General features: G+C 51.6%; 1 protein-coding gene across 4 annotated transcripts in view; it reads left to right on the top strand.

The window, feature by feature from the left end:
* Positions 1-25,025, top strand: part of RCSD1 (RCSD domain containing 1) — a 74,152-nt gene extending 49,127 nt beyond the window's left edge. For 2 of the 4 annotated variants that reach the window (XM_040451768.1, XM_040451769.1), the window contains 6 exons: positions 2,968-3,069; positions 4,153-4,242; positions 8,694-8,765; positions 12,410-12,613; positions 14,707-15,387; positions 21,356-25,025. In XM_040451768.1, coding sequence (XP_040307702.1) covers positions 2,968-3,069; positions 4,153-4,242; positions 8,694-8,765; positions 12,410-12,613; positions 14,707-15,387; positions 21,356-21,388 — 1,182 coding nt within the window. In that variant the 3' untranslated portion in view covers positions 21,389-25,025. The remainder of the gene's footprint in view (positions 1-2,967; positions 3,070-4,152; positions 4,243-8,693; positions 8,766-12,409; positions 12,614-14,706; positions 15,388-21,355) is intronic. The other 2 variants (XR_005783610.1, XM_040451770.1) reach the window with 2 other exon arrangements.
* Positions 25,026-27,920: the final 2,895 nt, after the last annotated feature.

The raw sequence follows: 27,920 nt of genomic DNA, 5'->3' as shown, positions 1-27,920 counted from the left end.
GGCTTCCTCCTGTGTGACTCTGGCTAAGTTACTCGCCCTTTCTGGGCTTCGGTGGGCTAGCTAGGAGAAGGCAGTCTTCTACAACTGAGAATAAGAGACTGTGATGGGCATTGAGGAGGGCACCTGTTGGGATGAGCACTGGGTGTTGTATGGAAACCAAATTGACAATAAATTATAGCTAATATTTAAAAAAAAAAGAGAAAGAATCTGACGAGGGGCGGGTGGTGAGTGGATGTAACAGTTTCAACCAGCTCTGGAGTCCTTAGACGTTCTAAAGAAAAGTCATTCATTGGGCTCCAGGAAAACAAACTTGGGTGTATTAAAATCTTTCCTTCAACCCAGCTTTTAAGCCCTAAATGCTTCCAGAAGCCTCATAGATCTCTCACTTCTGAGCCCCTGGCCAAGCCCAGTTTCCAGACAGGGAAGTTAGGGAGGAGTTTTTGATTCCTGTACAGCTCTATTTTTATCTGGAATGTATCTTCCTGCACACCAGTGATTGGGTGCCTTCGAAGCTGAGGTAAAGTACGTTGTCAGCAGGACCCCGAGCAATAAATAGCAACGGACAGAGAGACTGATCTGTTACGTGGGCAGGAAGTTAGACAGATGGACAAACTGATCGGCCAGGCGTCTTTGCCAAGAGCGGCCCAAGTAATCACACTGCGCCCGAAGCCTCTCCGTTGTTCCCAAAGGATGAGCCGTTCCCCTCTGACAACCCCTATCTTGGCAAGCGTGGAAGGCAGACAGGTGTGAGTCGTGTGCCTCTGCCCAGCGGGCCCCTCCCGGAGTGGGCATCAGATTCCCCCGCTTTTCCCCAGCATTACGGAGAACCTGGCATCTTGAATAGAGGTGAATCCTTTCACATCTTTATGCGAAGTCAGCATCGGGTGTTTAGGCTGGAATGGGGTTGACCTTGAATCACAGCCGGAAACAGTAAAGACGGACTGGTCTTTCCTCCCGAACAGCCTGTTCTCAGATCTGAAGGGCCATGGTCCCAGCAGTTCTTGCCCGTCTCTGAACAAAGCCTGCCTCACAGAGTTCTTCCCCATCTACTTAACTGCACCTTTCCTTGGTGGGCTCCGGGTTTGCCCTGCCCCAAGCCGGCAGCGTCTGGCACAACCAGACACATTTACTGCGACACCCCTATGGAAACACACCAAGGCAGAAAAAAGGAGGGCCTAAGAAGTGTGTGTGTGTGTGTGTGTGTGTGTGTGTGTGCGCGCGCGCGCGCGCGCATGTGCAGTGCATGCGCCCCGTGGGCACGCATGCGTATTGGCGCGCGCATGCGTGCGTGCGTATGTACGGGCTTTTGGCGCGCGCATGCGCGCATGTGTGTGTTTGTGTGTCGTGGGGCGCCGGAAGCCGGGGGAGCATGCCTTGTGTTTGGGAAGTATGCGCCCCGTGGCGACGTGGACTTTTGGGGCCAGCTGCCGCTCAGATCCTCCCAGTCTCAGGCCACCCGTGAGGAGGGGAAGAGGTAGGGCGCGTTTGCAGCCGTGTGAGAAATGCCGTCAACGTGGTCGCAAAACACAGAAGCCTCATGTCTCGAGAAGGGACGTTTAAAAAATTACTATGGGGGCCACATGCGAGGCGGCAGAAGCGAGGCGGCCCTTTACAGCACTCGCTGACTCACCGAGTGTGTCGTGTCGCGGTGACAAGTGGCACGTGGGGGTGAACGGTGTCTGGGGTGCGTGCGTCTTGGCCTCCTGGGGGAGCCTGGAGGCACTGGAAGGAGGGACGGCTGCAGGGAAGCAGTGGTCTTTGTTGGTGGCAGGACAGGGGCACAGGCACGCTCGTAGCCAACGTGGAGAAGCCCATCGCCCAGGTGGTTCCTCCAGCAAAAAGAACAGGAGGGAAAGCGATGAGTTTCTGGGGAGACAGAAACGCACCGTGTCAAGTACCTGACCTGAATCATCACAGGGGCTCTTGGAAGGACCCCGTTGCTGTAGGAATTTAAACAAATCTTCCAAAGCTCTTACGGGTGTGCCAGGCCTGGTCCCAGCCCTTCAGACACATAGTAAATCATTTAATCCGCAGACCCTGCGAGCGATGTGCTACTATTATCCCCATCAGGGCACAGAAAGGTAAAGGCGTTCATCCAGGTCACTGAGCTAGTGGGAGACAGAGCCACCCAGGAGTTGAATCCGGGGGTCTGGCCGTGCTTCCTGCTTCTCCTGTCATTTATTTATTAATTCAACGAATACGTACTGGACGCTTCTTTGTCCAAGGCATTCAGTTAAGGAGGGAAGACAAGACATATACACATGCTAAAAGTTGAATAAAGGGCATTTGCTTACCCCGTTTCATACACTTGAAGCCTTGCTTGCCAATGCATCTTGCCAGCCCCCATTTCTGAAAGCCTCTTCTGACCAAAGGAAGGCGACTCCTGTCATCTCCTCTCCACATGCCCCTTTTCAGTCTAGGTCTTTGCAGCATGAGGAGCACAGGGCTTACGCTGCTTCCCAGACCCCTGGGTTCCCCTTCGGGAGGGGACCCAGAGCCACAGCCAGGGCCGAGCACACCCTAAATATTCACGACACGTGGTTGACTGGATGATTTAAAAAAGGTTTTTTTAATGTTTATTTATTTTTGAGAGAGACAGAGACAGGATGCGAGTGGGTTAGGAGCAGAGAGAGAGGGAGACACAGAATCCGAAGCAGGCTCCAGGCTCCAGGCTCTGAGCTGTCAGCACAGAGTCCGATGAGGGGCTCGAACTCACGAGCTGTGAGATCATGACCTGAGCCGAAGTTGGACACTCAACCGACTGAGCCACCCAGGCACCCCGACTGGATGATTTTTAAAATCCTTGGATGCAGGGGTCAGTTGCAAGATGCTGTTAAAATACCTCATTGTCACAGCTTCTCTGCTTACGGTCACGAAACCAGGGCCGTGTGTGGCACCCAGTAACAACACTGAGAAGAGCCGAGGGTAGATTTGCTGGTTAACTTTTGCTTTCCCTTGGTTTGCCAGGAAAGACCGGCAGAGACCAGTGCCAACGTGGATGACTCGGCACCCCCCTCGGTGGCCCAGCTGGCTGGGCGGTTTAGGGAGCAGGCAGCCGCTGCAAAGGAGGTGAGTCAGGCGTCTTCCGAGCCCCTCTTCTGGAAGGGGGCTGGAGGAAGGGGAAGTCTGGGTCAGGCCCAGAGGAGAGGGAGGGAGGAGGCTTGGTAATTACCAAATTAGGAAGAGAAGCCAGAGAGGGGTCCCTCTGAATGTGAGGAATGTGGCCATGCTGCTGGCCTGTGCAGGATCTTTCCTCACCAGAGTGAGGCTTACACTGTGGCCTGGAGCGAGGAGACAAAGGGCAGAGAGCTGGAAAGATGGATGCCTGGATTCATTTCCATCTCGATCATCCACTATGGGAGACTTAGATCTCGCCCAGCTGTGCCAGGCCTAGACTGGTTCAGAATAAAGAAATGCCCATCCTCAGCCCTGCCCCGGGGTCCAGGAGTCAGGAGCAAGGCAAGAGGGGGACAGATTCTGAATTGGGAGTTGAAGAGGGAGAGAAGAGTTACAGGAACGTGCATTCAGATAGGAAGCCAGGGCTCCAGAAGGACAGGGATCCAATGATCAGTGGGCCCCAGAGGTATCCTGCTGGAGAGGACAGAGTAAAAGGGGGAGATTTGGGCTACATTTTCTGGAGTCACGCAGTCTGAAGAGCTCCTTAGGAGAACATGAAGGAAGGGCGCCCCAAAGTTGGGGGGTGGCCCCTTGGGACAAAGGCGTTGCTATCATGCTTTTTTAGGTACAGTGTTTTGTGCTTTTGTTTTGCCATCTGAAAAATCACTCCTTGATTTCTAGACATTGTAGGAATGTCATAAAGGGTGAAGAAGCTAGTGTTGGTCTAGGGTACTGGCAGCGCCTGGAGGCTAGAAGCAGATACCGGTTTGAGACGTTGTTTCAGGCCAGCGAATGTCAAGTAAGGCTCCAGCAGCAGCAGCAGGACTGGGACGGGAGCCTGGGAGTCAGAGGGGTGGACGGGTGGAGAGAGTTCCTGTGTATGGCTAGTGGCAGGCAAGCCTTCCTACATCTTTTCTCCTCCAGACATCCCTGGACATTCCTCAGCCAGCTTCCACTTCCTCCTCTTCCTCCCTGTTGCCTGATTGCCTCTCTCTCTTTTTCTTTCTGTGTGTCTGTCTGTCCCCCTCCCTCCAGACACCAGCCTGTAAGCCAACAAGAAGGAAACCACCCTGCTCCCTCCCCCTGTTCCCCCCCAAGGTAGAGCTGGGCCAGAACAGTGAGGAGGTAAGTGCCGTTCCAGGACTCAGGGGACACCGGTTATGAGTCTGCCTTCTCCTTCTGACGGGAGGGGGCACAGGAGGCACACATTCAGACCTTGAAACCTGTGCAGGGAGTTTCTCCCTCTCAGATTGGGGGATGCATCTCCTCTTACTGCTTCCAGAATTCTTTACTTTGGAGACCGGCTTCCTTCCCACTCTCTCTAACGGAGCCTCCTTCAGGGTCTGTCAAGGACAGGAACGCTGTTTCTCAAGACTGAGAATTTCAACAAAGAGAATGCGCTGTAGAGTATTATGTTCTACTCCAGGTCCGGTTTATATGGCATTCCTCGTGGAAAAGACACCCTGAAAGAGACGCAGCACTTACATAAGGCAGAATTGCCACATGAGCGAATGCCGTGGTTCCGTGCTATCCTTGCAAAGACTGGCTGTTGTTCTGGATCATTGGAAGAAAATCAGAGCGCACGGAAGCCTCGTTGCCCTCACATATAAATAGCCGATGTTACCAACACAAGGAAGGTGCTGGCATCACAGATCATAGCCGGCAGTAGATTCCCAAACTGCATATGTACCGACCCTTATTTATCTAATTGTAGCTGTAGGAGTGACTTCTCCGTCCCCCATCCCAGCAGCCCGTGAACTTTCACTGTGCTCCCGTCCCACTCCCGCAGAAGTGAACTCACGTGTTCTCTCGTCCAGCCTGGGAAGCCAGCCTCTAGAGAAAGCAAGCAAGCCAAAGACGGTTCAATTCACAAATCCCGCTTCAACTACCTCCCTCCCCCTTCCTTTCTGAGGACCAGCAGCCTGACAATAGACATTAGATACCCGTGTGACCTTGAGCACGTATGTAACGAACACGAGGAGGAGAGCAGCCTTTCCCACCCAAGGCTTACAGGCCAGAGCCCAGCAGAGAAAGCGGAAACGCGCAGCTGCCCCTGATCCAGTGGGGTGGGGGCGTCTAGAGCCCCACTGCTCAGAGATCGCTGCCCCACACACCGAATGGCAGCCTTCTTCTGGAATGGGAACCCCGAGAACCACGGTTTTTAAAAACTGAGTCTTTTCTGTTGGCATTTCTTCAAGCGCTGACTTGATGGTTGTGTGGCATCATGGGGTCATTAGCTCGTGCTATGGCCGGATGCATACCGACAACTTCTCTTTACCAAGGGTCAGCTTCTCCTTGTGACTTTCAGCCCCTGGCCAACAGGCTGAGGCCTTGGCCATCAGGAGCCTCCTGTGAGGCTACCCCCTGATGACCCAGAGTTGGCCCTGGAGAAGCCACCATACTGCACTGAGCCTTCTTCCTTATTTGTGAAGTAAGACAGGAACACTAACCAGACAGATGATGGGGGCCAGATGGGGGTGTTTTATTCTCTGGAATAAAAGCAGAATGAGTCAGGTTAGTTTCCCGGCTCTGGGAGAAATAAACCTACAGGCTCATCCCATGAGGTACCGCCCAGCGGTTAAATAGCTTAGAAGGGCCAAGGGCTGGATGAGTAGGAGAGTGGATGTCAGAGGAAACAGTCCTGCCTGGAGTGACCGGCTGCTTGCACATAAGAAGGACATCGCTTCCAGGATCGATGACTTTTTGTCACCTTGAAAATCACACAGAAATAAAAAGAACAACCAGCTTTGTGTGGCTGGGCTGGACGGAGTCTGCGGCCTGCAGTTCTCCACTTTACGTTCCCACGGCGTGGCCTTGGGGAACCTCGGGGGCCTGAAGGGAGGGCCCCAGTCGGGCTGCCGCTCAGTCCCCGAGGCACAGTGCAGGGGAGGGTCTCTCCATCCCTTCATTCCCGCCCCCTCCCTATGCCTGCTCAGGCCTGAGACCGTGGGGTGACCAGGAGTTACTCCTCTCTGGAGAACCCAGCCAAAAGGGTATTTAATATGGCCGTAAACCTTGCCTTGTCTGCCGGAGAAGGGCCGAAAAACACTCCCATCTGAAAAGTCAGGTTCATGATTTCTAGACATTATAGGAACGTCGTGGGCAGATATGAATATACACACATAGAGCTTGAGGCTGGTTTTTCTCCTTCGGTGGTCTTAGGCCCAGCCACCTGCTTGGAGTCCCGTGTTAAATGGCAAGGGAAATGCTGCCACCTGCTGCCGTTCCTAGGCACTGCACTAGCAGCTATTTTGGAGTCCTCCTGCTTTGCTGTTCAATTCCAAGCAATAAGGATCTTGGGGAGCATGAGCTAGGTTCCCCACACTATCTTATAGCGAAGGCGCTGCGTTTATTGAATTTTCACTCTCTTCAGAAGATAGTGGTCAGGGGGCGCCTGGATGGCTCAGTTGGTTAAGCATCCAACTCTTGATCTCAGCTCAGGTCTTGATCTTGGGATGGTGGATTACAGGCTCCACGTTGGGCTCCGTGCTGGGCGTGAAGCCTACTTAAAAGTATATATATGAGGGCACCTGGGTGGCTCAGTCGGTTGACCATCCGACTTCAGCTCAGGTCATGATCTTGCGGTTTGTGGGTTCGAGCCCCGCGTCGGGTTCTGTGCTGACAGCTCGGAGCCTGGAGCCTGCTTTGGATTCTGTGTCTCCTTCTCTCTCTGCCCCTCCCCCACTGGTGCTCTATCTCTCTCTGTCTTTCAACGATAAATAAATTATATATATATATATATATATATATACATGGATGTATATATACGCACATACACATACACATGTGTATATATATATATATATATATGTATATACATATAGTGGTCAGTTGAGGAAGAGAAGGGTTTCTGGTATTACAAAAAGCAAAGTTTGTCAGCAAAATTGTTGCTGCACTTCCTTAAACAGTATCTTTAGAAATAGTGGCTCTTGTGAAATTTCACCATAGAGCACAGAAGTCAACTGATTTGGGGCTGGCAGCTCTTTGTACTTGTCACCAACACAAGGCGCCTTGAAAACTGCTCTAGGAGTATGTCTGACAGTGTAAACTCATGGAGCCAGAGGCACCTTCGAGCTGGAGGCGTTCTGAGAGTCCTTTATTCTAACCCACCTGCCTGGGTGTTGGTGGAGGAGGCTGAGGCCGGGGCACCCGTCCGGCTCCTGTCAGAGCCAGAGTCCCAGCTGGTAACTGTCCCACTCCAGTGCCTCTTCCTCAATGTTGGGCCTTAAAAGGGTCACAAGGAGTTGAACTGAGTAAATCTTCCTCCTTCCGTCACTAAAATACAGTCATCTCACTTTCAATAAGTATCTCAGAATGTTTCCAGGAGATTGGTGTTCTTCTTTCTGTGATTCAGCTAAATGAGTCCACGGGGGCTGGGGCAGGTAATGTATGTGGGGTCTCTAAACTGTAGAAAAATCCCTTTTGTGCCTTGGCCTCTGCTCAACAACATGGAAGTCACCACCATCTTCTTCTTCACCATCATCATCATCAGTGTCCTCATATACCTGTAGAACCAGACTCAAGTTGCAGGGATTTTAGACAAAACAAGAAGGGGTCCATCTTTTTAGATACAATAAAATACAGACAAGGTTCCTGACCTACATTCATCACAAACATATCTCCAACTAGCAGAACATAACGTATGGTTTTGTTTTTTATTTTTAAATTTCTTTCAACGTTTATTTTTGAGAGACCAAGAGAGTCAGAGCACGAGTGGGGGAGGGACAGAGAGGGAGGAAGACACAGAATCTGAAGCAGGCTCCAGGCTCTGAGCTGTCAGCACAGAGCCCGATGTGGGGCTCGAACCCACAAGCTATGAGATCATGACCTGAGCTGAAGTCGGACACTTAACCAGCTGAGTCACCAAGGTGCCTCCATATGTATGGTTTTATATGTATGTATCAGCCATTGATCGCTTCTAGAGGCCAGAGACCATATCGTGTTCATCGTCGTATAACCAGGCAAGACAATGCTGGGAACGTAGTAGATACTCGGTAAATGTCTGCTTAATCGAAATGAACGATGTTTTGGAAAGTGATAATCTATAAATAACACTATTGGTGGTTTGGATTTTCCAAAATCTCATTAGTTCAAGGGAGAAATTTCAGTTAAACCTCTGTAAGCTTTCACCTTTGGTCTGTGGTGTCTTCTGTTGTTTGTACAAACAGAACAAATAGTCATTTTGCCCTTTCTCTCTGGAATTCCCTCCCGTCATTGGCTCATGTTGTTGAAGGTCAGGAGGTGAAGATCTCATCCCCTCAGACATAGTCTGTTGTCTCCTAATGACCATGAAGTCATCCTTTCTGGAACAGGAGGCCGCCTGTGTTTCAGATGTCTGTCCAGCCTGCTCTGATTTCATAGATTCAAGTGGTCTTATACCTGTGAGACGAGGGAGGGGTGGTGGGGAGCCCGCCCAGGCCCAGGCCCTGACCAGGTGGGTGGGCTGCTGAAAGCTAAGCGGGAAAGCGGTGAAATCAACTTCTCCTCTTCTTTCACCCGGGCCTTTGGGGCTCCAGCCAGAACCCCACCTCCCTTCACCTCACTGATTCCGTTGTTTTGGTCCATTTGCTCTGTAGAAATCACCGCCCAATGCAAGCCACCCTCCTAAAATCAAGGTGAAGAGTTCGCCTCTGATTGAGAAGCTTCAGGTAAGTGCACAGTGGTTACCCATTGCTACTTCTGACGCCACCCCACCTCTTGTGCAACATGTGCACGTCTTTGGGGCTCCTGGGGATAGCACCATCTGTCACCTGAAGAGTTGATCTCTGATAACCAGCTGTGAAGGATGAGGAGCCCTATCTAGGGGCAAAGAGCTAAAATAAACATCATGTCAAGCATGAGCTCATGAAGTTAACAGATCATGGTGGTTGGCGGATAATGGGATGTCTCAAGAATCTTACGGGAAAAAGACATTAGAGCCCAAGAGACACTCCAGGACTAGCCAAGTCTTCCCAAGCAAGGCCTGAATGCCCCCACAAACCGTTTCAGCTTTATACAGGGCTGAAATTCAACAGCTAGGCATTGCACTAACAGGGCAGAATCCGTTGTTTGGAATGCCCGCCTCTCCGTCTATCAGCTTGTGAACCCAGAGCCCTCACCACTGCACCACAGCTGGCTGCCTTTCCTGGGGATGGAACTGACCGTGCGGCACTGTACTTGAGCTCGCAGCCTTTTGGGGGAGACGGGATTTTCACACGTAGTACAATAAGAGACTTAAAGGAGAGGAAACCCCAGAGGTCTAAATGGTGTGCTTGCCGTGTGTCAGTTCTTACTCCTCTAAATCAGAGTTCCTCAACCTGGGCCGTGTTCGCGCAGGCGGGGCACTGCCCTGTGCATTGCAAGATGTTTAGCAGCATCCCTGGTCCCTACTCACTCAATGCCGGTAGCACTCTCCAAAAGTTGTGACAATGAAAGATGTCTTTGGGCATCTCCCGGGAACACAGTTGCCCCCCACCGTCGCCCCAGGTGAGAGCCGTGCTCTAGAATTTTAGAGCAAGAAGAGAGAAGAGTGGGCAGGAGTAGTTAACGAATGCTTTATGAAACACCTACACCCTGAGTCGGTCCTCAGGGATGGGTGGCTAGAAAGGAAGGAGGAAGGTGCCCCTGGTGTGGGACAGCGTGAGCCAAAGCGCAGAGGGGAGGGGCATGTCTGGATAGGGCGTGTGGAGGACGCGAGAGCTTTCACCATGGTCTCTGTGCTCCACCCAGGAGAACCGTAAGGCTCCTGTGCACCGTATCTTCCCATCTGGGCCCGACTAGGAAAACCTAGTCAGAAATCACTGTTAGAGGCGTGCCGAGACAAGTAGCTGCCGCTTCTACAGTTCCACCTCTGGGAGAGCCTGGGCCTGATTTCTAGTCAAGAAAAGCCTCTCTGGTTTCTGGCCTGAGCCCGCCCTGTGGCCGGTGGGAGGGGACTCCCTGAAGCGTAACTCCTGCTGAAAAGGCCCGATGGCACCGCAGCAGCAGCAAGGAAGGAGCTTCTGCCTGTGCAAGGCTCCTGAGTACGTACGTAAGGAGGGTCTCTCAGAAAGGATCCCGATGCACAGCCAGCTGAGGGGTGTAGCCCGGGACCTGCACCTTCGCCTTCCTGCGGCCCACCTCAGCCCTCATCCGAGTGCCGGAAGTTAGTTCCCACATGCTCTGTGCCCCGCAGTCTCGGTCTCCTTCCCCTTTCCCGTCAGTGAGGAGCGTCTCTGGGAAGCTCAGCCACTGAGAAGAAGGTTGTGATCACTGATCCTTCAATCTCATTAAGAACATCAGCAACAAGGAGCGCCTGGGTGGCTCAGTCGGTTAAGCGTCAGACTCCATCTCACCTCAGGTCTTGATCTCAGGGTCGTGAGTTCTGGAGCCTGCTTTTAAAAAAAAAGAAGAAGAACAGAATGACAATTTGGCCAGATGCCATAGGAGCCCTTACTTTGTTGGGGGGGGGGGGTGGCCAAGAACTAAGAAATGCATCATCAGCTAGACTTTCCTTCTCAATACTCTATTAGATGAGTTATGAGGTATGGTTTTTCTTCACTGGACTAGCCCATAATTCCAAGTTCAAGTTTCCTGCTGGCTAGCAAAATATATTTTATTTGCAGGCAGTCTTACAGAGGGAGCTTTCCAGCTTGAAGTTGGGTGGGGAGGGAGACCTCTTAACTCCCAACCCAAGTGTCCACTGCCCTGAAGCCGTCACAGGCACTCACCATGTGCTGCTTTTTGCCATGGTTTGGGCTCACAGCGTTGCTATGCAACCTTCACGTTCTTAATTCTTACCGTGACTGAGTTTTGTCCATATTATAAGGCCTTTTTTTTTTTTTTTAAAGTATATTTATTTACTTGAGAGAACAAGTCAGGAAGGGGCAGAGGGAGAGAGAATCCCCAGCAGGCTCAGTGCTACCAGCTCAGAGCCCAGTGCGGGGCTCAAACTCATGAACTAAGAGATCATGACCTGAGTGGAAATCAAGAGTCCAATGCTTAACCGACAGCCATCCAGGCGCCCCTGCTGTAAGGTCTTTCTTAATATCACAGAGATACTGGTACTTTCCTAAACAAGAATAACAGTGTAGAGTCTGCAGGTCCAAAAGCACACAGTTCTCCTGGACAGCAGAGCCTTGGCTGGAAGAAGGGGGCACTGAGAGGGCTCTGGAGGGAGAGGGGGGAGTGTGGAGTATGAGTGGGTGATGGCAGGAGTGAGTGCCAGGGACCAGATCATGAAGGACTCAGGCGGTCATGCTAACCGGTTTGGACAAATACAGTTCAAGACTCAGGCTATTTATTGGACTCACTGGAGGTCACACAGCTATTAAGTGAAACCTCTGAGCTTTGCAGTCAGGTCTGTCTGTGGGGAGAGCCCCTGTACTTCCCACTGCGTCATCTGCCCATCACACCATCCCTTCCGGGCGAGTCCTCCCTGCTGGGCCAGGATCTGGAGACCCAGAGGGCACCGGAGCAAGAGGACTGCCCCTCGATGGCGCTAAAGAGGACCCAGTGCTCACTGCAATCCATCCCACAGGCCCTCCTGCACCACCACCTTCTCCACTGCCACAGGCTGGAGCTGGGACCACCTGCCTCGCCGGCCCCCCCCCCCCCCCCAGCTCTTGGCTCCCTCAGGCCTCTGTTACCTTTGGGTAACCTCTCCCCTCTGTTGCCCTCCGGATGCCCTTGAATTTGGTTTCACCTGCCCCGCCATGGCCCAGGTGGGGCACACACTGACGTCTGCTCCGCGGGCTCCCTCTTGGAAGGGCTGGGCAGCCTGCTGTGTCCACCACTCTTCTGGCCATCTACCAACAATGCATAAGAGACCAGCAGAGCTGGCTTGAATCCCAGGGCTCCTTCGCCACCTTCCTGATGTTCGCGATCAGAACAAAATGGAACACACAGGTCTGTTGTAGAGGGGAAGGTTTTGTATGCCAGCAAATAGGAGGCATCCGGTAGGCAGTGGCTACTATTGGCTCTGCTGAGAAAGTTGATAAAGGGCGTTGACTTGCTGTGAGATCATGTGCCTGCAGGTGCTACTTTGGCCTCTTTGTGTATAAGTTGGAGCTGTTCCAGGGCATTTTTGTTGGATCCAAATTGGTACTTTCTGGGCCTTCTGGAATGCAGCCTGTGGTGAGCCAGGTAGCCAGAGATGGTTGAGGAGGCAGTGCTTCCAGGGGTCGGACGTGACGTGACTGGATAATTGGTTGGGAAGTAACCCAAAAAGCCTCATGTTACGTAGTCGCAACCAGTTCCAGGCCAGGCACCCAACAAGCTCACGCAGACATACCCATCTCCCACCCGTTTGAAACGTCTCACCTTTTCTCGGCAGGCCAACTTAGCTTTCGATCCAGCAGCCCTGCTGCCTGGCGCCTCACCCAAGAGTCCTGGACTCAAGGCCGCGGTGTCGCCATTCCAGAGCCCGCCGTCCACCCCCAGCAGCCCTGGTGTGCGGTGTCAGGCTGGCGAGCTGGAGGAGGTGCCGGTCAGCTTTGACCAGCCTCCGGAGGGCAGCCATCTGCCCTGCTACAATAAGGTAACCTCTGGGTCCGAAGCGCTGTGGCCCTGTCCGGTGCCAGTCCTGGATTTTCTCTGCCCTGATGTTGTCTCGGGGAAAGGAGGATGCTTTTGAGCTGCAGTCGGAGTTGGTTTCCAGCAGAGGGAAATTTCTTCTGTTGCCGGTGATCTGTGACTGAGATCACCCCTCTGCCTAGCCTGCCTCTCATCCCCTCTCCCAGTAGCTGTGCCGCTCGCCCAGAAAGCACAGTTGGGGGGTGGAATGCTCTATCCTTTGTGGAGAGAGGGGTGAGAATTCAGGACCGACCCCAGCTGCACAGAGAGTCGTGTCAAAAGCTGAAAATAAACGCTAAAGGCCCGATCGGTGATTGATGCAGAGGGTGGGCAGGGTCACTGGGACTCCAGAACACTCTGTTCTGGCTTGATGTTAATACTTCTAAGCGACCCAGTATGGGTTTAAATCATTCTTACTGCAGCCTGCCCGTTAAAGAACATCCAAACGGTTCCCTTTGCAAAAAGATGTACCTAGGGCCCATTTCTGTAGATGCTGCCCTGATGTGTGTGCTTCCTTTCATCAGATCCTCTGCCTGATGCCATACACAGTACGAATCAGAGATATTCTCCAATACAACCCGTGCAGGTGTCCAGCAAATCTGGGCCAGAGCCAGGCAAGGGCCGACATAAGGGGGGTGTGACTCCAGGGAATGGCAGATGGATATAACTTTAAAGTTATAGATGGAAAGAGTGGGGTCTTTTGGGCCATTCCAGAAAACCCATCTAGGGGAAGAAAGTCACATGTGTAGAAACAGGTAGGACCCAGGGAAACAAACTGGCGCTAAGGCTTGAGTCTGCTGGCTGGGGATAGGTTGGAGATCCTCCAGCCCAGAGTGAGACCAGGGAGAGACCCCTGACAGCAGAGAGGAATCCAGGGAAGAGCCTCGTCTCTTCATAAGGTGCTCTCTGGGGAGGCTAGGGAGTCAGGGCAGGGAGGGAGGCACTGCCCCCAGGTTGTAATACTGGAGGCCTTAGCCTTCTGACAGCAGCAGAGTGAGGCAAGGTTATTCCTGAACCCTCTGATCATGAGGGCCGGGCGGAGCCTTGATAGCTTGTAGGGCTGGCAGCACCAGGGTCTCAGGAAAGGGCCTAGGAAGCCCTTTTAAACCAAGTATTGACTCCAAATTTCTGAGAAGGAACTAGAATTGACAAATAACCAAAATGTAAGCCAGTGGGAAAATCAGATCTGACGTTTATAAAAATAAGATTTCATCTACATATAAAGACTTAAATAAGGACACATCACATGAATAAAGTAGGGCATCCAAATAAACATTTCCATTGAAGTTATGGCCAAGTCCAGTGGGCCTGCGTGAGGCTTGAGTGATTCCCAGAGAGGAGAGGATCTTCAGGCAGCTCCGTTGGACGCTTCTAAGGCATGGCTTCTGCTCACGGTGGACCTGGTTCCTGGAAAGCAAAGGCATCTAGCTGCTCAGCTTTCCTGGCATTAGCCAGTGCTGCAGAGGGCCAGGAGGGCCACGCTGGGGAAAGGGGTGAAGCTAGTCACCAGCTGTCCAGCAGTGTGCCCATGAGGTCCCAGAGCAAGGCCAGGCCATCAGCAGGCCCTTAACCCTCTCCTCTGTTGGGTTCACCTTTGCCAAAGTATAATTTCCTGAATGCTGAAACGTGACTCTTATTCACAAGAGAGATAGATTTTATTCAGCTTGTCAATTTAGATGGTAAAGCTCATTCAGAGAACAAACAACTGGTTATTTATAGGCAATTGAAGAAACAGATGTTAGAATCCAATTGCTAAGTGAGACATGAAACTGATGACCGTTTCACAGGATAATAAAATTGGAGGTTATCCTTTTTAGTGGAGGGAAAGCATTTGCGTTTTCATGAGACAAAAACCTATGGGTTACCATGTGCTTTCACGACCCCCCTGGGGCCCTAGCCAGTGATAGATAGCACACAGGGTACATTCTCCTGGAAAATCAAATGATCCTTTGACAGCTGGCTGACAGAGCTGTGCTTTGGACGTTGAAGGAACATGCCGTCCTCCTCTTGGCCTTTTTTTACAGGCTTCAGATAATTCTTCTTCACCTGTTCTTCCAGGTACGGACGAGGGGCTCGATAAAAAGGCGCCCTCCCTCCAGGCGATTCCGAAGGTCTCAGTCAGACTGTGGGGACCTGGGAGGTTTCAGGGCCCCCGAGTCATCCCAGGAGAATGGTGCCAAGGAAGAGAATGGGGATGAGGTGTTCCCATCCAAGAGCAAGGCCCCGGGGTCCCCGCCACCCAGCGAGAAGCCGGTGGGGGAGCTGGGGTCCCTGGAGAAGCCTCCTCTGAGGAGGACGTCCAGCAGGACGGAGAAGCAGGAGGAGAAGGGCAGGGCCCCGGGGGAAGCCCAGCATCACCAGGAGGCTGTGGGGGGCTCTGAAGAGGAGGCCGGCACCCGTCCAGCCAAGGAGGAGGCCGTTCAACCAGCCCCGGCCTCCAACCCGGAGGCAGCGAACGGGTGCAGGAGCCCCACGGAAGAAAAACCAGCCGGGGAACAGACAGAAAAGTCTGCAGAGGTGAAGGAGGAGAGGGCAGAAAATGAAGAGGGTGAGCCCGGGCAGAGGAGCCAAGACACGAAGGGGCTGGCGGAGGGAGCAGCGGGGGAGGCCCCACCGAGCCCCCCTGGAGGAGCGGAGGGCGGCCACAGCTTTGAGCAGGGGAGAGGCGAGGAAAAGGACGAAGAGGGGGCCGTTCTGGAGCCAGGCTGCAACCCCAGCGATGAGGCCCCCAAGGCAGAGGTGAGTGGCCGGCGTGTTCCCCTGAGGAGGCAGGGCCGGGGCCAGTGCGTGCCTGCTCACACTTCCTCGCAGATGAGCTCAAGTGTGCAGAAACACAGGCACTGGGTTGAGACAAGTTGTGGCAAATCTGAGGGGACAGAGGGACAAGAAAGGAGGCCCGTGCTGTCTCCACCTTCCTGCCCATTCGGAGGTCTGTTGTGCTGTGGGTGTGTGTGGAGACCGAGGTGACTGAGTCAGGGCCCTGGGCCCAGCTCCCTGCCGGAGGGGCTCAGAGATGAAGGGGGCGCACCTTCCCCATCAACTCGGCTAGTGTGGGGGACCAGCAGCTCCTTAGGGCACTCTGAAGAAGGCGGAATGTGGCAGTGGGCAGGGAGTTGTCTCGGGGAAGCTCGAAGCACAGGCAAAGGAGAAAGTGTGTGTGTGTGTAGATCATCTACTCATGGCTAAAATTACTCGCCTCCTGTGTTCAATACCTAGGGCTGCCATAACAAATCCCACAGACTTGGGAACTTAAAACCGTAGAAATTTTATTTTCTCACAATTCTGGAGGCGTGGGCAGTGTCGGTTCCCTCTGGAGGCTCGGAGGGAAAGTCTGTCCTGAGCCGGTTCCCTAACCTCTGATGGCCGCTGGCACCCTCGGCCCCTCCTTGCCTCTCCCAGCATCTGGCAGCCGTCAGCAATCCTCGGCATTCCCTGGCTTAGGGACCCGTCGCTCTAATCTCTGCGTCTGTCTTCATGGGGTCTTTCCCTGGCTCTATGCATCCCCAACCCCCCTCCTTTCTCTCAGAAGGACACCAGGCATTGGATGTAGGACCCACCCTAAATCCAGAATCATTTTGGGGTCTTTAGTTACATCTGCAAAGATCCCAGGTTCAAGTAAGTCCACATTCACAGGTACCGGGGGCTAGGATTGGACGTATCTCTGGGTGTGCATCCCACTACGCCTCCCCATCCCCTGTCCCACGATATCCCAGTGCGCTCAAAGTAAATCCAAACCCTTTGTGAGGCCCTGCTGCTCTCAGGTGCCCCTGATCCTTCCCCTCACTGTGCTTTAGCCACATCAGTGGTCATTTGGTTCTTCAACTATGCCAAGCTCACTCCCTGCTCAGAGCTCTGTCCCGGTTGTCCCCCACTTGGGACGCTTCGGATGTCCCTCGGGCCTGTCTTGACCACTCGGCTACTCTCATCCACTGTTCCACTTTGCCATCACGGTGTGTATCACTATTTGACACGCTCTTACTTATTTTCTTATCATCTCTCTCTACTTTTTCCCCGTCACCGATCCCCAGCATTTGCCACTAAACCCAGGACATTGTAGTTCTTAAAAAGTATATTTGTTGAGCGAATGAACGAATTTTTAAAAAGGAGAAAACTGCTTGACCCAAAAGAAATAATCTCTAATGATAGAACTAGACATATCAGAGGGGTTGATGTGTTTGGGGGCAGGGGAACTCACCGGGGACCCTCACGTTATTCCCACCCAAGAGAGAAGGTGTGAGTCCCAAAGACTCTTGAGGTATGACCAAGACCCCTCTGGCTGGGCTGTTAGATAAAGATGCTTCACGTTTCTTTAACACCGTCCATTATAAACGCATGATCTGATCCTGTCACCTGGAGACCTCCAGCAGGTGTCCAGAACGCAAACACGTGCCTCGGATACGGACTTTTTTTTTTAATGTTTGTTTATTTTTGAGAGAGAGTGTGTGTAAGCAGGTTGAAGGGCAGAGAGAAAGGGACAGAGGATCCAAAGCAGGCTCCGCACTGACAGCAGAGAGCCCGATGCGGGGCTCGAACTCACGAACCGTGTGATCACGAACTAAGCCAAAGTCGGACACCCAACCGACTGAGCCACCTCGGTGCCCCTCAGATCCTCACTTCTTTTTGACACTGAAGCCACTGAGTCCACGTGGCCACCTGCCAGTGGCTGCTGCCTCTTATTTTCAGGCTAGGAGGCGCCTGTCTTCCCAGGAGAGCTTCCCGTCTCACTGGCAGCATCTTCTAGTCTCGAAGGGTTAGGAAGTCACCCTGGTGGAAGAGCTTCAGGGAGGTCTCAGGTAGAGAAGGCTTCCTGCAGAAGCTCTGGGAGCTTCTCGGGTCACTTGTATCTGACAGCCCTGGGCAGGGAGCCGGGTGCCCGCACCCTCACGAGCGCTCTGCTTCCAAACCCAAGCCTGGGTCCCAAAGAGTAGCTCCCCACCCCCCACCTCTCTGTCCTTCTCCCCCTCCTGACCTGTCACGGAGGCACAACACTTTGGCACCCTTCCTCCAACCCCCTGGTTTCCGAGAGGAAGGAGCTAAAGCTCCAGGAGGGGACATGACCTTGTCCAAGGTCACAGAGCTCAGTGTTGACATGACGGACACGGGCTCTAGTCATCAGCGTGAGCTACATCACACCGCATCTCTGCACATCCGCGGATTCCTTTATCCCGGGAGGCGTGTCGACTCCCATCCTCTTTGTCCCTCTCAATAATGATGACAGATAAAACAAAGAGATGAACAAAGACAAGACGGGAATAAATGTCATTCTTCCCAGGGACAGCAGCCCTATGTAAGGCACAGAGGACGGAGCAACTCCTTCAAGAGAGAGCAGGGGAAGGCCGCCTCAGTAGGCCCGAGGCATCGGCGCTGTGGAGGGTTAACCGCCTGTGACCCAGCCCCTCACAAGTATTTTAACATTTGGTGCTTAAAGAATGAGCCATTCTGGGAACTCCAGTCCTGGAACAGGCTGGCTATATCAAATCACAACACGGGCTTCTGTTTACAGGCAAAGCGCCCCCGGAAAGAGGGCACCGAGTAAGATCCGGCTCCCACATTGTAAATAAACTGAACATGTGGTTCTCAGATGCTTGTTACGTACCCAGTACCGTGCAGGGCGCTCAGGTGATGCCAGAGATAAACTTACCCCAAGGACGACACTCAGGATGTTTGACGTCACATTCAAGACTTCGTAGGACCGACAAGCGCTGGCTTCCTCGCTGCCTGGTTCCACTGCTTTTCCCGGGCATTCTCCTTGATCTCTCAGGATTTGATTCGAAATTCCTTTCTTCCTCAGCTGATGAGATACCACCTTCTCCTGGGCCTCCCCTGCCTTTAGAACTCTGTTTACTTTTCCCTCCTGGTTAAGTGGGCAGGTCTCCGAGCCTCAGTTCTTGACCCGTCTCTCCTCACTTGGGAACACACTCCTGTGCTTTCCCTCTTCAGCCCCTCCCTTAGCACCTGTCCTACACTGAGAACTTGGGGGGGGTCACAGGGACCAGGTCCATGGCTGTGCTATCCTGCACCTTCATTGCCCTCATTTATTTTGTTTTATTTTATGTTATTATTTTTTATTTTATTTTATTAAAAAAAAATTTTTTTTTAACGTTTATTTATTTTTGAGACAGAGCATGAACAGGGGAGGGGCAGAGAGAGAGGGAGACACAGAATCGGAAACCGGCTCCAGGCTCCTGAGCGGTCAGCACAGAGCCCGACGCGGGGCTCGAACTCATGGACTGTGAGATCATGACCTGAGCTGAAGTCAGACACTTAACTGACAGAGCCACCCAGGCGCCCCAATTATTTTTTATTTTAGAGAGAGACAGTGCATGTGGGTGGGGGAGAGGGGTAGAAGGAAAGAATCATAAGCAAGCTCCTTACCAGGGCTCGATCCCACAACCCTGGGGTCATGACCTGAGCCGAAATCAGGAGTCGGACGCTCAATGGACTGAGCCACGTGGGTGCCCCCTTCATTGCCCTCTTCCCATTGACCTCCTCTCTCTCTATTAATCTGCAAAGCTAAGCCACCATCGCGCCACCTTCTTTGCCGAGACTCGTGCGTGTCACTGTGCAATTCACACGGCCATGCTGCCTGGATCTATTAGGAACTCTTACCAACTGGGCTGAGCCAGTCTTCACCCACATTCCTCAGTTACTCCTCCCCCAGCCCCTCCCGCTCTGCAAACGACCTCACCTCCTAGGTGACTGAAAGGAAGAGCAGCCGGGGCGCTGCCTGCCTCAGACCCTCAGCGTGTGAATCCGAGAACAGGTCCCTACTTGCTCAGACGAACCCCCATCTGCTGTGATCTGGCTTCCCCCAAATGCCAGTTGGTGGACATTTTTACAGGACGCTTGTAGAGTGTGTCTGTGCATTTTAAGTGAGGGGTGACACTGGGGATTTCATCCATCCATGTATTCTTCCGCGTTTCTAGCCCCTCACTAGCTCACTGCCTTCTGCCTACAGACATGCTCTGATCTGCCCAGTCCTAAAGAAATAGCCCCCAAGTCTGCCCCTTCCCTATCGCTCTGTCTCCCTCTCATTTGCTTCCCCTTGTGATCTCGCTCCGAACTAAGAATTGAAGCTCTAAGTGCCACCAAAGACTGGTCATCCTCACCTCTGCCAAGGGACTGATGCTGCCAACCTGCCCCGGAAGCCACCTCCCTCCCACCAGTGTCCGTCAGCGCTGGGCCACCCAGCCAGCCTCCCTCCCTCCCCCTCCTAAAGAAGAGCTGCCACATTCTGTCCTCAGCCCCGGCTCCCACACTCTAGCTGTTGTGTTTTGTGACTGACCCCTAAGGTTGGACCTCACCACCAGCCACTGGGCCGCTCCTGACTGCTTAGCACCAGCCTGGACTGTGTCCCAACCCCACACGGACAGGGCACTGTGCTCGGATGCCTGCCAGCCCCTCACACCCAGAACCAAACTCCTCCTGCTTGCTGTGTCTTCACTTGTATTCTACTGGAACCCAAAGGGTTCTACTGGTTTCCTTTGTTCTCTTTAAGCATTTCTGCTGATGAGGTACTTAATTTCTCCCACCTCCCTACCTAATCATCTGGGTCTCAGGGAGTTTCCCATTTGGTGCCTTCTGCTGTCCCTTCATCTCCGCCATGGCTCCAGCTCTGCCCTTTCTTGTCTCTGCAGTCACAACCCACTCCGAACGGAATCCCTGGTCTCCAGACCCGCCCTGTACACGAGCACCAAGCTCATCATCCCGAAAATGCCACCTCCGTGGCTACTCTCCTACCGCAAAACCTTTGATCCCACTTGAGTTCACCCTCCTCAGCATGCTGAACTCCCCGCATCCATTCCCTTTCCCCTGTGATGGCGCAGGACTCCAGCCGGCCCGCAGCACCCTGCATTCCACAAGATGCGACGCATCCTCCGCCCCCCACCAGAAATGCCTGCATCCCCAACCGAGGTGACCTTCACTGCTACCCGGAAATCCTCCCACTGAATCTCGGCCTTCCACAGGCCTTCCCCGACCGCCCCAAGGACAAACACCCCCAGAGACTCAGGCACCTCCACTCAGTATAGTGCACTGGGGGGGGGCCAACGGCACATGCTACCTGATGCCTCGGGTGCGTTCATAAATGTCTCTTTCCCAGCCAGAGAACTCACGGTGGTAAGGCCAGCTCATCCCAGAAGGAGCTAAAACTAATACTTTTGGATGAGTATTGGATAAATAGCTATTTTCCTATCCTTTTACTAAGTATCCACCTTCTCTTTTCGATTCCTCCTGTTCTTGTTGCACTTTTATGCCACCAAAAATCTTGGAGCAGTGTAACAGGAAGATGAAATTTAGTGGGTAAGAAGCTAGGGCAGGAAGGACATGGGAAGTCAGGCGTCAAGGAACAGGCAATGTCACCTAGTAGTTGAAGGCTCAAGCTCTGGTCCTTGGTTTTGAATCCTGACTCCATTACTTCCTAGCTGTGTGACCTAGAAGTCACTTGACCTTTCTGTGCCTTAATTGCCCCACCTGTAGAACAGGGCTAATAGAAGTGCCTAACTCCTGTCGCTTTTGTGAGGAATAAATGGGTTGATGCATGTAAAAAAAAAAAAAAAGAAAAGAAAACTACATCAAGCACATAGCATTATTATTACCGTCCCTTCTACTGGTGGTACAGTTATTGCTCGATCTGGCATCCCCAAGATGTGCTGAGGATTTTCCCCACCCTCTCTTCCTAACTCCTTCTTTCCTCCTCTGTTCACAGGATGACACTCCTGTCCAGGACACTAAAATGTGAAGAGCTCCTTGTGCCTAGTGATGCAGCTGCTGGAGACCTCTCTTTAGAAGTAGCAGCAAATGAAGCCAAAGCAGAATTTCGTGGAGGGTCGGAGGCAGCCTGAAGACAGAGCGTGTTATTTCCAGGTCTCCACGCTGAACGTCCCCTTGCAGACAGATCTGGCAGAGGGCAGCAGCCTTTTATCAGCCTGAGTTTGTGTCACTTACTGGACTTGGTTAAAAGCAGACAAACAAGAATTATTTAAAACAATTTACTGTGGTGACAACTCCCAGGAATACTGGTCAGCTGCGGGGCCTGAATCCTATCCACACCCACCTGTCCCTGCAGCTGACGTCGGAACTGGATCCTGATTTAGCTAATCAGACTTTGTTTGTGTAAAGTGATACCCTTTTTACTGTTCTGACAAGTTGTTATGATTCTCAGATGTAAGTAAGAACAAATTTCAGACCGGCTAGGAACAAAAGAAAATAGTGTTGCTGGAAATATAAATCCGATAAGTTACAGGAGACCTTACGTTGTATCAAGACCCAGAGACAACCTCTCAGCTTCATCCAAATTTGAACTGGCCAGCCAGTTTTTAATCCTTGGACTGGAAAGAGATACTTACTGCAACATTAAAAAAATAGGTATCTGTTCCATCCAGAGGGAGCTTTTACTTTTGGGTAGTTTTCTAGTTGTTGGTACACTGGGAGGTGACAGGCTTAGTGGTCCCTCTTCTGCCGGGGGGGGGGGGGGGGGGGGAGGTGGAGGCAGGGAGCAAACCTCATGGAGAAGCAGATGTCCAGAGGTTTCACGGCTCCGTGTGCTGCATTTGCTGTGTGCAGAGCAAGGAGACCTTAACGATGCCTGCCCTCTGGGCCTGGAGGGATGAGATTTGCACTTCCAGGAGGAGATCTTGAGCATGGAGTAGATCTTTCCTGGGAGGTGCTTTGAGCATCATATTTTGAAAGGTACAAAACTAGAACATCCTTCCTAGATTCCCTGGGAAGCTGCTCTGGAATCAAAGCCCAGGCTTCTCTTTCCAGACTCAGGAGGAGGGTTGGGTCTTCAGTCTGTTCTCACTCGGTAGCTTTCGCTTTAATGTTCTTTGTGGAAAGTGCAGGGGCTTTGCAAGGAACAGGGGCCTGACTACCCGTTCCTTGACTAATACCCTCCTCCCCTCTTGATGCACTCGTGCCCAAAGAGGTCAATCCACATAAATGTTTAATCTTTAGGGTTGGTTCTTACTCAGATTCGAGTATTTCAGTGTCTCGTTGTGTTGAGGTAGGTGGGCAGTTGTTTTTCTGGAGGCCTGTTAGACCACCTCCTACCCTGACTCAGAAAATAGTCCTCCAGACAAAGGGCCTTATGTCACTGCTGGTACCTCTATGTTTTCATCCTGTTACAGTTTTCCTAATGCCAGAATAGTGTTAATACTTGGGATATATATTTTTTCAAAACTATTTTTAAATACATGCATCTTCTAAAACTTGTAACGTAGTCAAGCCCAATATTAGAAGTTTTATGTTTCCGCAGAATTTTGGAGAGATGTGTGTTTCAGTTAATTTGAGGTCTATATAATGTGTATCTGTCCATCCAATCATCTATCTATCTATCATCAACAGGGATGTATACCCCCCCCCCCCCCGCAAACGATTATATATGTCTTTGGGTTATTTCTACACGCACGCATATTCAGACCAGAGTTTAGTGAATGTGTGCATGATTATGAGCATGTGTGACATAAAGGGGACATCTGCCACTTTCCTTGACTTGAAAAAGGACTGGAACAGAAAGCATGGGATGTAGATGTGAAGATGAAACTATTTTTTGTCCGGAGCGGCTACACCTTACAGCAGCAGGTGAGTAAGGAGCAATACAAAATGACAGGAATGTGACACTGAAGGAGCAGGTGTGATGGGGTCAGAATACCTTTCTGTCTGCCTGGGTCCCTATTAGTCACATTCCTGAATCTCTTTTGTGAGAAAACAGAGACCCTATTCCCAGAGGTTGTCCTTAGTGATGGGGGCTCTCAGCAGGGAGTTCACAAAGTGCAGGAACCTCAGAACCTCGGGTCCTGCCACAGGCTAGGCCAGCTGGTTATCACTCTGCTTTCCCGAAACAACTCTGATTATGTGTTGCATTTGCAGATCTGGGATCTCAAAGTTGAGGATCAAAGGAATCTATGGCTGTCTTAGGTAGCTCCAGGTCCTTACCGGGCCAGGAAGATTGTGTTTCCTTCGGGCTTCCCTAATAGGCTTGAAAGAAAACACTGGTTCCTCACAGCTACAAGGCTAAAGAAAGGGGGCAGAGTCCCTCCTCCTGTACCTTTGTCATCCAGCTTGAATTTTAAACTGTATCCTTCCTTTCTCCAGAAACGGAGCAAGGAAAAAACCCCGGATGCTTTGAAAGGATATGCCAGTGTTTAATAGGGGGCTGTGACACTGTTTCAGTTGCATGTGGAACCAGATAACCAGGTGACCACAAGAAGCCCCGGGGTCTGAGCCCTCCACTCTCCTCACTGAGGTCACCCTGAACCACGTTGGTTTGGGCCTGTGATCAGTAGACTAGACAATAAATATATGTCCAATAAAAGGAAGAAACTAGTGGACAGGCAATCGGCTCATCATCTTCTTTTGATTAAATACTTTAGGGAGTGTAATAGTTTAGTTGAATGAATGAGGACCTTCAGTTGCTAATGAAAGAAGCCCAGCCAAAATTGGCTGATGAAAAACAAAACTATATGAATCAACCTCTCTCTCCCTCTCTCCCCCTGCCTTTCTCTCTCTCTCTACCTATATACTGAGTAACATACAATTCCATGGATAGGCCTAAATACAACACTCAGTATCAGAAACCTCTCATTCTTGGCCTCTGCTTTCCTCTGTGTTGGCCATATTCCCACCAGGCTCTTCACAGCCTGCAAACCAATTGGAAAAAGCAGATTATTTTCCGATAACACGGGGGGGGGGGGGGGGGGGGAGGAAATCCTGCAAAGGTTTTTCTATAGGCCCCTGTGGATCACATGTTCCTAGCTGAACCAGTCTCTGTGACCAAGGAGATGCAGAGTTCAGATTGGCCAGGCCTGGGTCACATGACACCACCACCCTGACCCCCTGCCAGGAGCTAAGGGTCAATCCTGTGCAATCTGCAAGGACTGTGAATGGGAACAACAGAGCTCAAATGGGATGCTGTTACCAAAGGGAATTATGCTGGGTAGGCAAACACACACACACACACACACACACACACACACACGCCAGATGCGTCCAACAGGGAAAATCCCAGATACACCAAACTACTATTCCATTGTTTACTAAAGAATTAAATTTGTTTTAATCAACTTGATGCTCTATGGACCAGGTAAAAATAGTATGAATAGAATGCTTCTATATGATGTGTGACCAGATGACTTCTGAAGATACCAAGACCACTGAGCAAAATGCAAGCGCTACTCAAATAAAATGGAATTTCTTTTCATAAGCCACCAGTGAAAATGAGTCTCATAATTTCATGGAATAATGTATTGCTTGTCCAGAGCTAACCCGGAGCTTCATGAGGGTAAAGACGATGTCTGTATTGTTCTTCATTGTGTATAGTGCCTCATGCATTATAGGTGCTCAATAAATATTTGTTAAGTAATGAATGATTGAACTGATTTCAGAGCTGGAGTAGGATTATTTTCAACATCCATCGCTACCCAACACCTCCCTTATCTGATACCAGATGCCTGAAATGTCATAATTAGCCCCTGATTCCACTGGCTTCGGTCTTCTTCCCCAATCAAAATGCATGTCCTGAGAGAAGGAATAGTTTAAGTCTCCTTTGTCATCCCGGCTTGGGTTGAGTTGGTTTTTGAGATCCTCCCCAGATGGGGTTGAAAAAAAGAGCAAGGTATAGTAAAGTCTAGGGGCAGGAGACACACTTCTCTCACCTCCCAATATTGCTTGGGGTAACCCAGGTTCCCCCTCAGTCCAGTGAGGTCCCAACCCCAGTGATTATGGTTGCTGAGAAGACGTTTATTCCAGCTCTGCCCTCAAATCCCACAAATCTGTGGGAATTCCAGAGAGGCTCCGCTGTGGTCAAATGGGGCAGGAAACCGTGGTTCTTTGAGACCCCACGGAGGAGGAGGAGGAGACGGGTATGTTTCATGCTTCTCAGTGAAAAGGGAGCCACCAGGGCAAAACCATCCCCCTCAACAACAGAAGCAAAAAGACTTCTTATTCCTTCTAATCCTGGCAAGTTGTGGGCTTCTCTGTGGGAGCTGCAACACCCTGGTCCTGGCATTGCCAGGGAGATGCCAGGAGGGGCACATGATGCAGAAGGAAGGGGTCGAAATGAGCAAGGGTCCCCCCTGGGTACTCCCGTAAGTAACGACTCTGGCCCTTCATGGTGTGGTTTTACATACAGATTTCAGGAAAGTACTTGAATTTAGGCAAACCTGTCACGTCAGTTATCACCCTTCTCAACCGCCTCTTTTTTAAAAGAATGAGTGGACTGGACTGGACTGGAATGTACTGGAATTGTCTGGAATGTACCAGCATTCAGAAGAAGACTCTAGGATGATTATATATGGCTGGTACTCAAAATAATAGGACTTCCAACACTGGTCACTCCTGTCGGACTATCTAAGGAAGCCGCAGGTGCGGCATGGTGCCGGGCACGTCCCCATCACAGCTGCCCCTGGCCCCTCAGGGGTGACAGTCACTCACTGACCACCTCTGGAAGCAGCTGGCATGAAAAAGCAAAGGGCCTGCTTTGCATTGCCTCTGATTCTGTATCTCCTGTCTTCCACCAAGCACAAAGAAAGTTTTAAGCCCTCTGTGTCCTTTGTGATTTCAAGATACTCATTATCCTTATTTTTTTTCCTCATTGTAAAAGCAGTACATCTCTATTTTAAACAACTTGTGGAGGAAAAGAAAAATAAGCAAAAAACTGTAATTCCTCTACTTAGAAATCACGGGTGTTAAGATTTTATGGATTTTTCTAGTTTTTAAATCTGTGTATATATATGTAGTGGTGAAGCAGATCTGGCAGTTGGTGCCTAACCTCACAGGCAGCAAACAAGGCTCGGCACCCAGTCGAGAGCCCAGTCCCGGGGGGCCGAGTGAGCAGGAAGGTCCCTCTGAATGGCGGAGCCGTATGATTAAATTGCATTCTCATTTCCAAAGAGTAACCGCATCATGGCAGGACCAACGCTGCACCGCTGAGGTCTAGACTGGGTCCGAATTCAGTGGCACACAACCGTTAATCATAAAACAGGAACCGAGGTGATGTTTAAAGCCGTTCACAGTTTCAAGGCTGGCATCCTCCCAGCGTTATTCTAATCATCTTTTAATGGACCTTCTCTAATCTCCCCATCTTCCTCTCGTGCATCTGACCCCAAGTCAAAGGTATCTTTCCTCCGTCGGACTTCTAGCGTTACCGTCATTCTCAAAAAGCCTCGATGCCCCCAAATCCCTTAAGTAAAATTAAAACATGAAAGCACAGGTTTCAAAGTTCTCCAAGAACCACCAGTCCCCTTCTTCCACGCCAGTTTCCACCTTACTTGCTAACCAGCCAAGCTAAGCTCATTGGCATGGAAATGCCTCAAGAGCCGGAGAAGTCGTCAAAGGACAAAAACGGTCACCTCCTTTGACCATGTCACCTCAGGAAATCACCTAGAAATCTGGACAAGGTCAGACGCGTCAGTCAAGTCACAGTGACATGGATGAAATGTTGGACACCACTTAGGGTCCCTTACAGAAGAAGGAGATCATGCTGCATTGTCTCGCTGGAACCCTCTGAAGTCACGGCAGACAGCTTAAGGGATGAGAAAGCAAGCGTGGGAAATTCAACAATAACCTTGAGAGCGGACACCGGCAGAGGCAGGAGAGGCCTCCAGCCTTACCTCCCATGGCACCTGGCGAGGGGAAGGAATGAGCCCCAGGAGGGGGCTCCAGCTCAGGCAGGGCAGAGTGAGCCCAGCGAAGGCACCGTCTCAAGGAGAGGGCAAAGCGGATCACTCAGGACTCTGCTGAGAGCTCCTCCCGCCCCGCGGTCACCCCTGAACCCACCGCACCCCGAACCTGTCCTCAAACTACGAAGGAGTTCGAAGCTCTGAAACCTCGGCTCAGGAGGAGGAGGATAACCTCAGACAAGGAGAGGGTGTCGTTAAAAGTCTGACCGGCCATCAGAGCAAATAGAGGGCTTGGCCGGGCTGCCCTCCTCCGCCACGTCCTCGGGCAGGGCTCTGGGATCACTACGGGGCCAGATTCGGTTAGGAAAAAGGTTTTTTAGTTTTGCTTTCTGATTTGAGGGCTTTTCACTTGTGTCGCTCCGCCCCCGCCAAGGGCGTGAGCTCAGGCCCTGACCTTCAGTCACTGAGAGACACCCCAAGAGCCCGCTGGCCTCAGGAGGAAGGGAGAGGGGAAGAGCAGAGAAGCTGGGGGAAGCGGGGAGCTTCCAAAGGGTGAAGGGGCAAGAACACTGACCCCTCGGGAGAGCTGACAGCTACGGAGCAACGGCTGCCATGAACCCCGACTCAAAGGAAGCTTGGGGTCCTGAACCCCTT

The sequence above is a fragment of the Herpailurus yagouaroundi genome, unplaced genomic scaffold (genome assembly GCF_014898765.1).
Source record: "Herpailurus yagouaroundi ecotype Mexico unplaced genomic scaffold, PumYag 205, whole genome shotgun sequence".
NCBI lineage: Eukaryota > Metazoa > Chordata > Mammalia > Carnivora > Felidae > Herpailurus > Herpailurus yagouaroundi.
Note: the sequence above shows the minus strand (reverse complement) of the source record. Positions and strands in the feature narration are given on the sequence as shown.